Source organism: Euprymna scolopes, chromosome 15 (assembly GCF_053919585.1).
Source record: "Euprymna scolopes isolate OS-2025 chromosome 15, ASM5391958v1, whole genome shotgun sequence".
Classification (NCBI taxonomy): domain Eukaryota; kingdom Metazoa; phylum Mollusca; class Cephalopoda; order Sepiida; family Sepiolidae; genus Euprymna; species Euprymna scolopes.
Window position 1 is genome coordinate 129,121,412 of NC_136496.1, and position 17,508 is coordinate 129,138,919.

Below are 17,508 nucleotides of genomic sequence, written 5' to 3' on the forward strand. Positions count from 1 at the left end.
TATCAATATTGGCGTTAATATTTATATAAAGTCCATATCAATATTGGCGTTAATATTTATATAAAGTCCATATCAATATTGGCGTTAATATTTATATAAAGTCCATATCAATATTGGCGTTAATATTTATATAAAGTCCATATCAATATTGGCGTTAATATTTATATAAAGTCCATATCAATATTGGCGTTAATATTTATATAAAGTCCATATCAATATTGGCGTTAATATTTATATAAAGTCCATATCAATATTGGCGTTAATATTTATATAAAGTCCATATCAATATTGGCGTTAATATTTATATAAAGTCCATATCAATATTGGCGTTAATATTTATATAAAGTCCATATCAATATTAGCATTAATATTTATATAAAGTCCATATCAATATTAGCATTAATATTTATAAGACGATTCGAAGCAGATAAGAAAACTCAAAGAGACTTTAATAAGTGTCTGTACGCCTTTACCAAGCAATACATTTTGTTGTAATTATACATAATTTAACTAAAAATGTTCATGTTTATTTATTTTCAGGAAGAACTTCCGTTTTTCATCCAATTGTTTGACGAAGGGGGGCAGAAGATCTCCGATTTGAGTGAACTGAATGGCGGCAATAAAATCGTGTCCTTGCAAGAATCTCATCTTGAAATCCAACAACAGTTTAAATATGCCGAAGAACTTGCTTTGCAGCTGGAAGCTAAGATCGGCGATTTTTCCTCCCAGTATGAAGCGCTGCTCTCCCTTCTCAAGAAGGAGACAGAATGGATTAAAGATGCAAAGGCCCAGTTTCTTAAATGTGATGATGTGTCTGGAACTGATGATGATATCCTCACAAGAATCGCAAAATTAAAGGTAAACATTAAAAAAAAAAATTCTTTTGTTTTAATTTCTTTTAATTAGTGATAAGGTAAATACGTTAAAATTCTTTTGTTTTAATTTCTTTTAATTAGTGATAAGGTAAATACGTTAAAAGATTTTTTTAATTTCTTTTAATTAGTCTGTTCGATGGTCGGAAATGAAATTGATCGAAACATTAAAATAACGATAAAGATCAAAACTAATGTTTATGATGGAAATATTTTTAAAGCTTGCCTATAAATTTGATACCTATGCATTGGAAGGCTTCGACCTCTTCCGGTTAATGCTTAAGTACAATACATAAAAACAAATGAAGAATGCTTAAGTACAATAATAAAAACGAACGGAGAATGAAGAAAATTCTAAGATATTTGAGAAAAATGTGGTGGATCTTTTATTGTGTAGCATTTTTTTACATTAGTTTTTTTTTTTTACATAGGCATCACCACTTATCAAGGTCAAAAGGCCACTCGAGGATAAGGGTTAAAGAGTGTACAGTAGAAATTGGACAATATAGTTACCCTTAGTAATGGAGATATATTTAGTTTAGTTTTATGTAAAGAGGATAATTCTGATTTCTTTTTAGTAAAATTTTAACAATCGGTATTATACGTCAATTAATAATTTTGCCACAAATTTCAATTTGTTTGAAGTATTTTAAAGGTTTTAAGACCTCATGATATGATAAAAATTTTAAGGGATCCAAAAAATGACTCTACCCTCCCATTTAAAATTCAGATATTTCAGATTTGCATTAAATTTGATCCATACCCATTAGACACCAATTAAGCATATTCCCTGAATTTTCATTTCTTAAAACCCTTAAGCTTAAGCCGTAAATATTTTCTAGAATCAAAATCATGTAATAGATTTTGATCAAAGTTAGAACAAGGATTCTAAACATAAAGTTTAGTAGCATTATATGTTAATTTTAATCTCATAAGTTGGCATAAAATGGTGCAAAATTATTCAGTTTTAGAAATAATTTTACCTTTACTTGAGATTTGTACTCTTCTAGTAAATAAAAACAATTCTATCTTTTGTTTATCATCTCTAATAAGTTTACGAATTCGGGAAAATCGTTGTTGATAAAATGGGCTTTTTTGATAGAAATACAAATTTTGTGACTTTCTTTCAGACAATAAAAGAGGAGTTGGGAATCCACAAAACTGCAACAAAATCCTTGCAAAATGGCGTTGACACCTTAAAGAAGAATTACCAAACTGCTGAAGCAGAAAACTTAGCCCAAGACGTCAGGATCTATGTCCAAAAGTTTGAGTCTTTGTGTGAGCGTGCCATAAAGATTGAAACCGCCTTGACAGATTGCATACAACAGCACTGCGATGATGGTCACCAGCATTTACTGGATTGCATCACACCCTTCACCGACAAACTCGCTTGGTGTGCTGAAAGCAGTGCAGACAGTCTTAGTGCTGAGGCCAAATTAAAAGCATTAAAGGTGAGTTTTAATTTGTTAATACATGTTAATTTGTTAATACATGTTAATTTGTTAATACATGTTAAGGATTATTCGCAAGCACAATGAATATCAAAAAACAAGGAAATGAATAGAGAAATGACGATTTTCTATAAGGATGAAACGCAGAAGCCTCTATATATTTTAATTATCATAGTTATATTTTAATAACTTATAAATATAGGGTGAGTCACGGGAAGGGAAACAAATGTTTTTAAGGAAACTTATTTAAAGACTACCTTCCTCACTCCCTATCCCTTACTCAAGGAGCGTTCTAAAAAAAAATCCGTTTCCCGTAACTCACCTTATATATATTTATATAAGGGGATTAGAACAGCAGTCTAAAGATCAGAGTGTATTTTAATGTAATAGTAAAATCACTAATGTAATTAAAATACAAGAAAAACAGTGCTCGTTGTAATGTAGAGATATAACAAGCTCGATAGGCATATATATCCTAGAACTATTTTAATATTTAGTAAGATGATTGATGATTTATAATTAAAATTAAAAATCGGCTGTGTGGCTCCTTCTGATTTTTTTATAGATAATTTATAATTAATTTAAATTTTTAAATTAAATTAATTTTTTTTTATAGATAATTTATAATCAAAATTAAAAATCGGCTGTGTTCCTCCTGATGAAACTGATTTTTTTTATAGATAATTTATAATTAATTTAAATTTTTAAATTAAATTAATTTTTTTTATAGATAATTTATAATTAAAATTAAAAATCGGCTGTGTTCCTCCTGATGAAACTGATTTTTTTATAGATAATTTATAATTAATTTAAATTTTTAAATTAAATTAATTTTTTTTATAGATAATTTATAATTAAAATTAAAAATCGGCTGTGTTCCTCCTGATGAAACTGATTTTTTTTATAGATAATTTATAATTAATTTAAATTTTTAAATTAAATTAATTTTTTTTATAGATAATTTATAATTAAAATTAAAAATCGGCTGTGTTCCTCCTGATGAAACTGATTTTTTTTATAGATAATTTATAATTAATTTAAATTTTTAAATTAAATTAATTTTTTTTATAGATAATTTATAATTAAAATTAAAAATCGGCTGTGTTCCTCCTGATGAAACTGATTTTTTTTATAGATAATTTATAATTAATTTAAATTTTTAAATTAAATTAATTTTTTTTATAGATAATTTATAATTAAAATTAAAAATCGGCTGTGTGGCTCCTTATGAAACTGATTTTTTTATAGATAATTTATAATTAATTTAAATTTTTAAATTAAATTAATTTTTTTTTATAGATAATTTATAATTAAAATTAAAAATCGGCTGTGTTCCTCCTGATGAAACTGATTTTTAATTTTAATTATAAATTACCAATCATCTTACTATATATATATATATATATATATATATATATATATATATATATATATATATATATATATATATATATGCTAGCAGGTTACCCAGCATTGTAGGTCGTAAAATATTCTTAAATATGATATTTTAATTAATGTAGATTTCATATTCATTATTATAGAGTCGATACTATACTGATTATTATATATAGTAGCAATTTCCTAAGTTATGAAAAAATGATTTAGGGTGCCCTCAGCTAGAATCGAAACCAAAACATATAGCTCTCCTACCTTATTCGTTACCATCTGTATTACGTCTTAATGCATATAAAAACTAAAAAAATTACATTGTGAAAGATATAAATGTATATTTGCTTATATGTAGAAGAGCATTCTAAGTCGACTTAGACCTGCCAAGTTCGTTTTCTTTTTCAACTTCGACTCCTTAGCAGCTTTTTTTCCAGCTAAAAAATAGATTGAATTTGTTCCAAAAGTCCAAATCCTCAAGATATCAAGTTTTAAAACAGTAGACCAAAAATTAACAAGAGTTTGGTAGACTGTTCCTTGCACAAACAGACAAAGGTCACTTGTGTGTAATGTGTGTGTGTGTGTGTGTGTGTGTATATATATATATATATATATATATATATATAATGAAAACAATTAAATACTATTTCAATGTGATGGAGAGATGGAAAAGGGGGAAAAAACAAAAATACACAAAAAATATCTGATTATCTTCAGCCTATGGTTATATCTATTCTGAAGAACAGATATAAACAAAAGCTGAAGAGAATCCGATATTTTTCGACCACAAACTGGTCCCCCTATATCGGATTTGAAACTGACGGTATCGATATTTTCCTGACCTTCTATAAAATTTTGAAATAAAAATGGCGTGTGTGTATGGTTTAAAACTATACACACACGCCATTTTTATTTCAAATTTAATTTAAGTTAAATTCAAGAAAAAGGTAATTTAAAAATTATTTCTCGTTTAATATTTAATGCAAGAATTCAAACGTGCTGTTTATTTTTTCAACAATTTAAGAATAAAAATCATTTTCAATCCATAAAACCATGAAAATATTTAAAAATCCAGAAAAGATACACACAACATTGAAGAATTAATTAAATGTCAAATTACCAAAAGAAAGCCTGCACAAAGTATTCCCTTATATGGATATTTTGGAACATTGTAGACGAATTCTGAACATTGTAGACGAATTATGGACATTGTGGACGAATTATGGACATTGTGGACATATTCTGAACATTTTTTAATTGTGCTTTATTAATTAGACAGGAAACATGCATTTTTTAACAAGTCAGGAAGAATACAGTTGATATCACATGTGCATATTTTGGCATCATCTGTGAATTTAAAGATGCATAAAATTATTATTACAAATAATTTTAACCATTTTCCTGATTAGTTCCTCATTTAAGTTAACTTCACAAGAATATAGTCACCTACTCTGTACTTCGTTACGTTTCCACTTAGCAAGATGTGTATAAACCGTTATACAGAGCGGAAAGTGACTCCCTTTATTAGAAGATGAATAGGGAGAGGGAAATTATGAGGCTGCCCCTGTAATTATTCTCTTAGTATTCACATTCTATCAGCAATGTTTTTTTACAACAGATCAGCTGTGGTTTTGAGTTGGTAATTTCATATCCCCTCATAGTAGTTATCATAATCTGTCAATCTATCCATTTTGCTAACCTTAATCTTCAAATGGGTTTTGAACCTTGATAAGTGTTGACTCATTAGTTAAAAAAAATGTTTCTTGTGAAATCAGTTGATGCGGTTTCCAGGCGCCTTGAAAAGCCAGTATCGAATGCTGGCACCCATATTAAATTATAAATAAAATCTCATGCAATACACTTTCTTATTATATTCATTTCTCATAAGAATTTTATTTCAGTCATACATTACAAGCAGATAAGTTATTTTCCAATCAATTCTATACACTTGTGTCGTGGTTGGGAACTCAGGTCGTTGATTGTCTGTAAATGAAATCACTCGAACGCCGGTGTTAATTTATAAGGCGGCAACAGATCCCCAGAAAGATCACGTACACATGAAATATATAGGGTGTGGCATAAGTATCGCCCTTTTTAGCTTTAGTAACCCGTAGCAATACATTTATAATTCGAAAAAGAAAAAGAATAATCAAAAAGGTTTTAATTTTGTTCCACTTCTGCCGCTGTATATATATATATCAATATATTGTGTCTACATTTGGTTATCATGAAAATGGTAGACTGATCAGTATCTGTTTACCACTAACTTCGGAAATTTAAAAAAACAGATGATCCTTGTTTTAAATTTCACAATTTAATTTAGACTTCTTGTACATTTTTGTTTATTTTTCACTGCTATGTAGTTGAATACCCTCGTATAATTGTGAATTTTTCAGCAATAAATCGACGTATGAAAGTGCATAGTGTGGAATTTAAACTGCAGTTTTTCCCCTATACTTGAAACTTTTATATATATATATATATATATATATATATATATATATATATATATTAGTTTCGTATATGTAAACATATGATATATATAGAGAGAGAGAGAGAGAGGGAGAGATTAGTTTCTTATATGTAAACATGTGTATTATATATATATATATATATATATATATATATATAATCTCACCCGCTATTTTAATTGGCTGAAAATGCGAAGCTCGTTGTTTATTTGTTTACGAACAGGCGATTTGAGCACTATAAAAGTGGTGGCGGGTGTCTATTTAAATAGACATTACGACGAGTTATTTACGGGCGTCAATTCCATGGTCGAGTGGGAGAACTGCCGACTGTCAACACGACGGTTCTAGGTTCAATCCTTGGCTTGGGGGGGGATGCTAGTCTAGCGGCACTGATGAGTTGTGATACAACGAAACAGGACTGTATGTCGATGACTACAAATATATATATATATATATATATATATATATAATATAAGACGTCTGTACCGTACATTCTTTTAATGAGGTTAAAATAGATGGCTTTTACATTATCTTTGCTAGAAAGGTGATCAGAAAAAGACAGAATTATCTCTTCCCTGGTATCATGCGATTTCACTAACTTCTGCTTTCCTGAGGTCACCTCTGACCCCTAGGTGTAACTCAAATTTTTCCATTCACATAACAAGCTTCATTATGCAATATTTCAGGGTATCCATATTTGCTTTATGACCTAGTCGCTATTACATTGAATCTTTTTATCAGATGTGATATATAATGAAATGTTGGAAGATAATATTTTATTGAAACGGCATAACTCAACTCAAAGTTTCAACTAACCTCATGTCATAATAATATCAACTTAACGTGCACAAAATAAATAGAAATAGCAATTTATTGCCTTTTAAACAATCAGCTAAATAATTCAGTATTGAATAAGGTGGAGGTGGATAATTTCTTGAAGCCAATAAAAATCAATAAACCAATATTCATGTAAGATACACATGTACACCGATTTCGATATATGTCCAAGATTATAACGATTATATCATGACACACATAGCAGCCATTTCTAATCAATTCTTCCATTTCAGCTAAAATTTAACTCTTTCAGCAACCCCCCGATCCCAACTGTGCCAACTCTCGTCGATGCAAGTGTACAAGAAGCTGGAGCTGATGAAGAAAAGAGCGAATTCTGCAAATCTGAATATGAAGATACAACAAACGTAGAACCAATTGATGTTAACTTTGTCGCGCCAGAACAAAAATGCTGTGAAATTGTTAAAGATGATGTAGAAAGTCTTGTGTCTTATGGGAAAGTACAAGAAATCGTTGTGGAACCGAAGATTCTAACACCCAGACCAAGACTAAAGAGACTTATCTTTCCAGTACAGAAAAGTGGGCATGTTATCAAACATGGCGTAGATTCGCACGTTGCTCCTAAGATGCAGCGAACTGTTGACGTTGTGAAACCGAAGCCTGCACCTTGCAGACAAAGAAAAATAAGGCATGTCCCACCAGAAGAGAAAAGTGACCGTACTGTTAAAAATGGCATGGATCGCATTTCTAGTATGGAGTTAAAAGAAACTCTTGTAGAACCAAAGATTCTAATTCCCAGACAAAAAATAAACCTACAACTCTCATCAAAAAAGAAAGTAGACCATATTGTAAAAGATGACGTACAATATCTCACTGCTTGTGAAGAGATACAAGGCTCTGTTGATGTGAAACCCAAACCTTTTCCTTGTAAAAAAACAAGGCTTGTCCCACCAGAACAGAAAAATGGACATATTAGTAATGGTGATGTAGAAGAACTCGTTTGTAGCGAAAAAATACAAGAAACTCTTTTGGGAAGCATATCTGGTAGACAAAAAATAAAAAGCCTAATCACACCAGAGCAGAACTTCAGCTATATTAAAAATGACGAAGAATGTCTCACTGCCTGTGAAGAAATACAAAGAACTGTTGATGTGAAACCCAAGCCTCTATCTCACAAACAAAGAAGAGTAAAAAATGCAATAGCAAAACAGAAAGACCGCCATATTGCAAATGAAGTCAAGAAAGAAACCTCAGTTGATGTAGAAAGAGAAATGGGTAAACTATGTAATGATTCAGATACAAATGAAGACGATGCATCGGTTACGGGCTCTTGTTGCTGTTCGTTGCTCTTTCTCAGAGGCTTTTGGGTTGCTCTATCCATCCAGGCTTTCCTGCTTCTGATGTTAGGCTTGACATCCCTTGTGCCCCTGGTCAAAGAAGATTATAGCTGTACACTGACCAAAAGTATACAATACTCGTTCACATCAGTGCCTGATTATATCAATGGAGCACCACCAGTTTAACATTGTTTCACCTACAAAACTCTTTGTTCTTTTCGCTTACATTATTTAAAAATATTCATGTCGCTATTTTATGTGGGTGCGTGCAAAGAAGCATGAAAATATATGTTTAACTTTACAGCTGAGCCTTTTTTTTCACATTAACATTAAAAATAACGAACCATGTGTTTCTTTTAAACCGATCAATTGCAAAGGATGCGTGATGAGAATATTTTTGTTGGCATTTTTTGTAATCATAACATTCATTGTTTAATTAATTTTAACATTTTATTTTTGCTTAACATAAAGTTAGGATGAGGAGGATTTATTCTTAGAACTACCACTGTGTGTGTGTGTGTGTGTGTGTGTGTGTGTGTGTGTGTGTGTGTGTGTGTGTGTGTGTATTCAAGACCTACTACTTAGCTTTTATTTAAAAAAGCATTTCTTTTTCAATAAAGCCATTTATGCCATGTATAAGCTATGAATTATAAATTGAAATCCTAAATGTGTCTGTGTCATTATTTTAACTGGTTTGTTTGCATGCTTATCCACTAATTCCATATACTAACACTTATATATTAAATAGACATTTGGACAGATTAGTTGTGGGCACCGCTTCCGTGGTCAAGGGGTAGAACTGCCGACTGTCATCACGACGGTTCTAGGTTCGATCCTCGGCTTGGGATAGGTGCTAGTCTAGTGGCACTGATGAGTTGTGATACAACGAAACAGGACTGTATGTCGATGACTAAAATATATTTTAGATATATATATATATAAAACTACTTAATTTACTCACATAAAATTAATATACGAAAGTATAGATTTATGTGTAAACTTCAAAAGTGCTTAATACATAGGTAGACATAGTTAGTAAGTTATGAAATATATATGGCGATTAAGCTACACTGAATATTCCGCGTTTCATCCACTCCAGGACTCTTCAGGCTTATGCGCGAATTCTGTGGTTGTTTGTCATTTTTATATGCGCATCTTCTATAACCACAGAATTTGCGCATAAGCCTGAAGAGTCCTAGAGTGGATGAAACGCGGAATATTCAGTGTAGCTTAATCGCTATATACATTTTATAACTTACTATATATATATATATATATATTATATAATATATACGTACGTCTCAGAACGTGGAAAATGAATTCCTTAAAACACTTTTGCATCACATTTATGTTCCCTGGCAAAGATTAAAATTAAGATAACATGATACTATAGCTCATTCTTAGAATTTTAATTCCAGTTTCTATCAAAATTCATGCTTTCATTCTAGAAAATGTCTCGAATTAAAGGCTTAAGCTTAAGTAGTCTTAAGAAGAAATTTTTAGATCAGGGAATCTTTTTTCAATGTAAATCTGAAATATTTGAATTCTCAAATAGTTTAGTTAGTTGAGAATAACAGGGAATAGAAATTGCTCAAAGGTTAATTTGATGAACTCCAGTTCACAACTACTTAGGCTGTGGGGAACGGATTTATAATAAAATTTATTAGCGAGGGAATCTAATTTCAATTGCACAAGCTCAATATTTAATTAAAATATTTTAAATGTTACACATACCTTTTCCACAAGCGCCAAAGGAGCTCGACAAATGGCAGCAATCAGGCTGGCTTTGGTATTGTGGGAGGTCATGTTGGTGATGTTCCTAACGTATGACCAAATGAAGTAGTCCAGCATGTTCAGGTCAGGGGAGGAGGTGGGTAGTGTGAGAAGTGTGCAAAGTTGTAGAATCTTTCGAAAGCAACCAAAGACCGTAACCGTGGCCGGAAACTGTCTTCTTCACTTTGAGCACGTTCTTGTTATTCATGGCAATCCAGCGATGCAATTTGAGGATGCTGGCAATGGTCCTGTTGTCATAACTTGGATCGGTAGAGAGCATAAGTTGTACAGCAGCGCATCTTTGATCTCACTCGTTGAACATTGTGTCATTTTCAGACATGATGGAAGGTTCTTATCGCTCTTGGGATTTGTACACAATTGGCCAACTAGTAGATGGTCTGTAAAAAAAAAAAGAAAATCAGTTTTCATCAAACGGAAATGTAATCATGTCGTCTTTTCTAGGGTGGCAATTTTTATCGCCCCCCCCCCCTCTCTGTATATGAAAACCACTGATGATTCGGTTAACATTGTCAAAACATAAATCGATCTGCATAGGACTTTTTCTGATTTTATCTAAGTTAGGTATAACAAAATTACCATAAGTCGCTACAATAAATTTACAGTTTCAGTTTTAAGACATTGTCAGGCGACAAGAAACCTCTAGTTTTATTCAAGTCCAGTCATTTAATGAAAATGTTAATCGAATAAAGAAAAAAAATCTTTTAAGACTGAAACAGTAAATTTATTGTTGTGACTTATGGAAAATTGGTTTACCTTAACTGAATAAAATATCTCGCTTTTTTTTTAATTGTGCACCATCAATAACCTCGTTGAAATTCAATGGTTTTACTTTGGGGTATTTTTTACCTGGAATATATATATATATATATATATATATATATATATATAAATTTATTCCAAAATAAGCCCAGCCTTGACAGTCGTTTTAAATTCTTTTTTCTACACACATCTTATCTTCGTTTTAATATTATTCAGACTCATTCCCTTTTCCTTGCCCCCCTTTGTGAATTATTTAACGGATTTCTGCCTTTTAGATTACTTTGAACCATCTTCCAATCACGTGATTCCCTTGAATTTTACTTGTGGAAATTGAAACTTAACCAACTTTTTTGGATTTTACCGTTATTGGATATTTTACCCTTCACCAGACTATCCATTCACGTGAAATCACCTTTTTCTTCACCCTCTGCTTCACTATTTGTTACCAAGTAAAATCTATGACTTACTTGTAGTTTCATCAAATACTTTTGCAAGCAAAATCCGATCCTGCATTTTTCTAAATTCTACTCTCTGGTGAGAAGGAAAGTATTTCTTCGAAACTCCGCGGATTAAGGACTATCCACTTATTTTGTGCTTCCTTTTTAAAATTAAATATGTTTTTAACTCTTTTTTAAATTGTTTTTTAACATGTTTTATTAACTACTTGTTCTTATATATATATATATATATATATATATATATATATATATATATATATATATAATTTTTATTACCGTTTTATCTGCTTAGAAATTATTGGATCATTGATACGATTCGGTAATCGAAATATGTGTAACTAAGCAAATAAAACAGTAATAAAAAATATATATTTGCTCTGCAATAGTATTGAGCACTCGCTTCAGGTTTTTACTAATTACCATTTTTGCTATATATATATATATATATATATATATATTTCTTTGCTTCTCTTCACTTTGTAAACTTTATTTTATACGTTTTTAATCATGAATTTAAGTCTTCCCTTCATGATTGCGTTATATAAATTTTGTATCCCTCAAGGAATCCTGAAATATCTCAAGACAAGGTACAATTCTAGTTTAATTAAGAAATTAAATTCTATTCTACTGATTAAAAGCAAAATAAAATCATCACAAGAAAATATAACATTTTTACATTCTTGTGTAAACAATAATGTATGTCCTCCGTTTATTTTATTTAAAATAAAAAAAGACTGGGGTTACAATCAGGACAAAAAATTGAAAATGCTTTTCTTCATAATTATACGGATAAATTAGCAGCAAATTTAGAAAAATATAATTATGGAGTGAAGCAGTGAGCACTTTATTGTGTTTTGATGAAATTCGGTTCCCAAAGTATATTGCAATTTTACAAGAACGTGGTCATAAAAAACTAGTTCTTGAATTTAACAGTAAATTGAAACATTTGATATACAAAATGTTTGTGTGTACCACCAACTCTAATATTGGCAAGAACGTCTTAAATCTATCTTCCCATGATGTTTCTAGCTCTAAATTATTAATACTTGATCATGGTTTAGATTTTTGTATACCATAACCTGGTGTCAAACGGGAAGAGGTATTTTCTGAATTTGAAATCCTTAATGCCCAAGCAGAGAAATTTTCACAAGTCTCTAAAATTAAAGTAACGGATTTAAAAGCAAGATTAAACGACCTGGCCCATAGCTATGCAAGTACACCAAACTGTTCAGAGTTTAAATGGGGCAAAGAGCATTATTCAGTTATTAAAATTTTGCGAAAAAATAAATCGTTAGTTATTACTAGACTAGATAAAGGTTCAGGGGTTGTAATACTTGATCATCATGATTATGTCGACAAAATGTCTACCATATTGAACGACATGGATAAATTTATAAAAATGGGCCCTATCGCAACTCATGATCGTACAACCTCTTTAGAAACCAAATTCCGAAAGAAATTAGTCAAGTGGGTTAAGAGTGGTATACTCCCATCGAGCAGAACTAATGAGATTAGACCCTCAGGATCGATCCGCCCGAGATTATATGGTTTACCGAAAACTTACAAAGTAGGTATTTCCCTAAGGCCCATTTTATCTATGGTAGGGTCATCAAAGCATAAAGTTGCAAAATGGATCTTAAATATTTTACAGCCTGTATTAAAATATTATAGTAAATGCTGTTTGAAAGATTCATTTCATTTTGCAGAATTTATTCCCAGGTTGTTAATAAATTTATGTGTTCTTACGACATTAGCAACCTGTTTACTTGTGTCCCAATTTCAGAGACTATAGATATCTGTACAGATGTTTTTATATCGTAGTCGGATATCGCCTCCTCCCATTTCTGAAAGTATATTCGTTGAACTGATGAAATTTGCCACTACATATGTTGAATTCAGCTTCAACGATGTAATGCATCGGCAAATAGGTGTGGAGGGGCTCAGTTTTGGGCCCGATAATGGCGAATATTTTTGTGGGTTTCCATGAAGAGCAATTGCTCTCTGGACCCATGAAACCTTTGTTCTATTTTCGCTATGTGGACAACACATATTGCTTCTTCAATAATCAAACAGAGGCAAATAATTTTTTCTCCTAATTTAATAGGATGCATCTCGCGTTACAGTATACTTATGAAGGAGAGTCTAATTCGTCCATAGCTTTCCTCAATGTATTGGTAATGAAAACATCGTCCAGTTACCTTACATCAATATGCCGTAAACCTACATTCACAGGACTGTATACACAATGGGATTCTTTTTGCTCCGAAAATGAATGATACATTTAATTTGGACCCTAACACATCGTGCCCTCATGATCTACTGAAAATCAAAATTGGATGAGGAATTTAAAATAATTACTGATACCTTATCCAAAAATGGGTACCCTCTGGATGTGGTTAGGTCAGTTATGCAAAGGAAAATAGCAGAGTCCTCAGTAATTAAAATTCAAACGGTCAATAAATGTCCATTTACCCTGGCTGGGGGCAGTAAGTGAGAAATTTGCAAAGCAAATAAGTTCAACAGTGCAAAATTGTTCTTTTGCTTCAAATGTACGAAAAGATGTTCTACCCCACCCCATCATAATAATAATGTAATTTACGATTTTTAATGTAGGTGCAGTGCCAACTATGTGGGTCGAACAACATTAAGATTGGATGGAAGAGTCCAACAACACATACTTATCAAAATCAGAAATGAGACATACCAAACAAGACGTATTTACCAAAACATACAGGTCTTCAATTACTGATCACCTTATAAAAATCCGTCTTGTGCAGTGAACTTTAGCACGAACTCATTTTCAATCCCGAGTCGTGCTCACTCATTATTTCAGTTAAAGATCTTGGAGACTGTTCACGTAAACAGAAGGAATGCCTCTTTAGTTTGAGCATGATTAGTCTCTAGGATCTTCGAGTAATATAACGTTGCTGTATTTCTCCATTTTCTTTTTTCCCCACACATAACGTAACACAACGTGATTTTATTTGTACATGTTTTCAATTCCCATTCGTATCTTTTTCTCCAAAACAAATTCCTCGATACAGCTTTGATAAAGCAAGGGCGAAACCTGTCAAACTCCCCCTTTTAATTACGAATTTAAGTCTTTCCTTCACAATTGCGTTATATATATATATATATATATATATATATATATATATATATATATATATGTAGTAAACAACACAGGTAAGGAGAACATATTTAATAACATAAAAAGGTCAGTAAAAAATAATCTGGAGCAAAAACTAAATTCGATATCTCAAACGTTTGTTTTTAAGGGAGGTGGTGTTTGATCAACACTGCTGAGGAGCCATGAGATAAAATACTGTTTTGTTTTAAAAAAAAATTAAGCAGTGATTACAAGAGATTAATTGATTTTCTTTTCTTTTTTTTTCTTACAATTTTACCCCAAACAAGGCACATTGTCACTTTGATGTAGGGGGCTGCTATTAGGGACACAGGCTACAGGGGTACTAGGTGGGGAATTGGGCAGCAAGATGTTGGTTCACGTTACACTTGAACTTCTGCATGTCAGTACAGTTGGGGAAGCAGGAACTTGGAAGGGAATTCCAAAGTCTAGCAGTTCTGGGGAAGAAACTACTGGAGTAGAAGGCTCTCTTACATCTAGGGATCTCAACTGTGAAGGGGTGGGATTGTACTGCTTGTCGGGTTTTTGGGGTATTTACGTAGAGGGGTACAAGTGCTTGCAGTTCGTCAGAACATTCACCGTTAAAATACTTGTAGAACAAGCAGAGCGATACTACATTATGTCGATGGGACAGAGGCTGAAGCTTGGATGACAGTTCAGGACCTATTAGGTTAGCAACTTTCTTTTGAACTTTGTCTAGGAGTTAGAGATATGTGGCAGATGCATCGGCCCAAATATGACAACAATACTCCATACATGGGCGAATGGAGGCCTTATAGAGGTACAGGATACTTGTGGGCGTTAGTAGCTTTCTAGCACGGTAGAGAGAACCTACCTTCTTTGCAACGGTCCTGGCAATGCTCTCAATGTAATTGTTCCAACTCATGTTTCCTGTGAACGTTAGGCCAAGGAGTTTTAAAGATGTGCTTTCAGATAAAGTCTTTGGCCATTTCTATTGGTGGTAGAGAAGGTTTCTTATAATTATTGAAGGAAACAAGTTTAGTCTTGGCAGCATTGAATGTGACAATCCATTTATGTCCCCATTCCACTACAGATTGGAAGTCATCCTCTAGTGTTTCTGCCAGTTCATTTGTTTTCCTGTTGTGTCTGTTATAGAGCGTGGTGTCATCAGCATATATACCCATCTCACAGACAATTTTCTCAGGGAAGTCATTTATGAATATTAGGAATAATAGAGGTCCAAGGATAGACCCCTGGGGCACTCCCACATTTATATCATATTGTTTAGATGTACGACCGTCGAGGACAACCTGGATTTTTCTTTTATCTAAGAAAGATTTAATTATGTTAAGTATTCTTCCAGTGATACCATATGATCTGATTTTCCTGAGAAGACTTTCATGCCATACCCTGTCAAAAGCCTTAAATCTATCTAGAGCTACTACTCTACCCTCCCCTGCTTTGTCAAGTGAATGGTATATATGCTCGGAGATTACAGTTAGAATGTCTGCTGTGGAACAGGCTTGCCTAAATCCATATTGTTGGTCGGTCAGAAGTTTAGCATCTGTAAGGTGATGGACTAAAGCTTGGTTAATTATGGACTCAAATATTTTGGCAAAAAGTGGGAGGAGGCTAATGGGGTGGTAATTTACTGGGTCAGTTCTTTCGCCAGAATTCTTGAATACTGGTACCACAGAAGCAGTTTTCCAGTGGGTAGGAAAGCAAGATTCATTAAGGCATTTGTTGTAAAGTTTGGAGAGGATTGGAGCTACTTCGGCGGAGCACTTTTTTAATAGCACACGCAGGATGAGATCAGGTCCACATGCTTTTGAAGTGTCAAGATTTTTTATGATAGGATGCAGCTGAGAAGGGGTCATTTTCAGATCGTCTAGTGTGGCGTCTGTCCGCAAAGAAAGTCCAGGAAAGGGTGGTTAGCAGAGTCCAGTGTGGAGTTGGAAGCAAACCGACTGGCAAGCAGGTTAGCCTTCTCGGTTGCTGAGCAAACAAGCTCATGATTGTTGGATAGTGGGGGAATTGTTGATTGCCCATTATTTACTACACTGTTGTAGATTTTCCAGAAGTCATGGGTTCCTAATTTCTGTGCTTCAATTCGTTTTTTGGTGGTTTCACTAAATTCTTAGCTGTCGCTATTTCTTTCTTACAGTTACTTCTAGCTTCTATATACTTCTGTCTGTTTGAACTGGATTTATGTCCATTAAATCTGTGCTATGCGTGCTGCCTTTGTGCAATGGCAGCTGCACATGTGGAAGTAAACCATTGGGGTGAGTGGGGCTTGCTATAAAATTTCCACATGGGAACATGTGCTTCAATTGCTGTTTTGAACCATTCAGTGGTCTCATTTGCGCACTGTTCAGCAGGAAGTGAAAAGATATTTCACCATGGGGCGTCTCTAATGAGATCCCTGATGGCCTCCCAGTCAACCTTTTTATAATATCCCGTTGTTTTGAGCAATGGCTCTTCTATTTTGGCTCTAGAGTTTAGGGTGATTTCAACTATTATCACTACATGATCAGCATTCCCAAGTGAGCTGTGGGAGTTCGTAACACAATCATCAGGAACTGTGGTCAGAAACCGATCTAAAAATGATGCGTGTTATTCTTGCTGGTCAGGGAAACGGGTTGGAAACGTAACCATCTGTGATAGGGAATGAGTTATAGAGAAGCTATGTGTTGTGTTACCAGCTGTGTCTGTGTAAGGAGAAAATCCAAGCCAGTTGTTGTGGTGGACATTGAAGTCTCCAAATACATGCACTTGTGCGCTAGTGTTGAGGGAAAGTGCTGTATCTATGCTGTCAGAGACTTTGTTTATTAAAGTACGGTCCTGGGTCGAGGGAGAGCGGTAGAGAAAATAAAAGTAACTAATATTATGTTGCATATTAAGTCTAAAGCACATAAAGGCTTGATAGTCTGATTCTAGTTTTCTTTCTCTTGTCAAGGGGAGAGTGTTTCGAATATAGACTCCAAGCCCATTCATATGTCTGTCAGTCCTTACAGCAGAGTGGGAGATATCCGGGCATGTTAAAGTAGTTAGAAGGGATGGAGGAGTGTAGGTTAGT

General features: G+C 32.9%; 1 protein-coding gene across 3 annotated transcripts in view; it reads left to right on the top strand.

Moving 5' to 3' along the window:
* The window catches only part of LOC145294135 (nesprin-1-like), a 1,091,614-nt gene that overhangs the window by 373,943 nt on the left and 700,163 nt on the right, over positions 1-17,508 (top strand). For all 3 annotated transcript variants that reach the window (XM_080141241.1, XM_080141242.1, XM_080141243.1), the window contains exons 34-35: positions 541-858; positions 2,003-2,323. In XM_080141241.1, the coding sequence (XP_079997367.1) occupies positions 541-858; positions 2,003-2,323 (639 nt within the window). The remainder of the gene's footprint in view (positions 1-540; positions 859-2,002; positions 2,324-17,508) is intronic.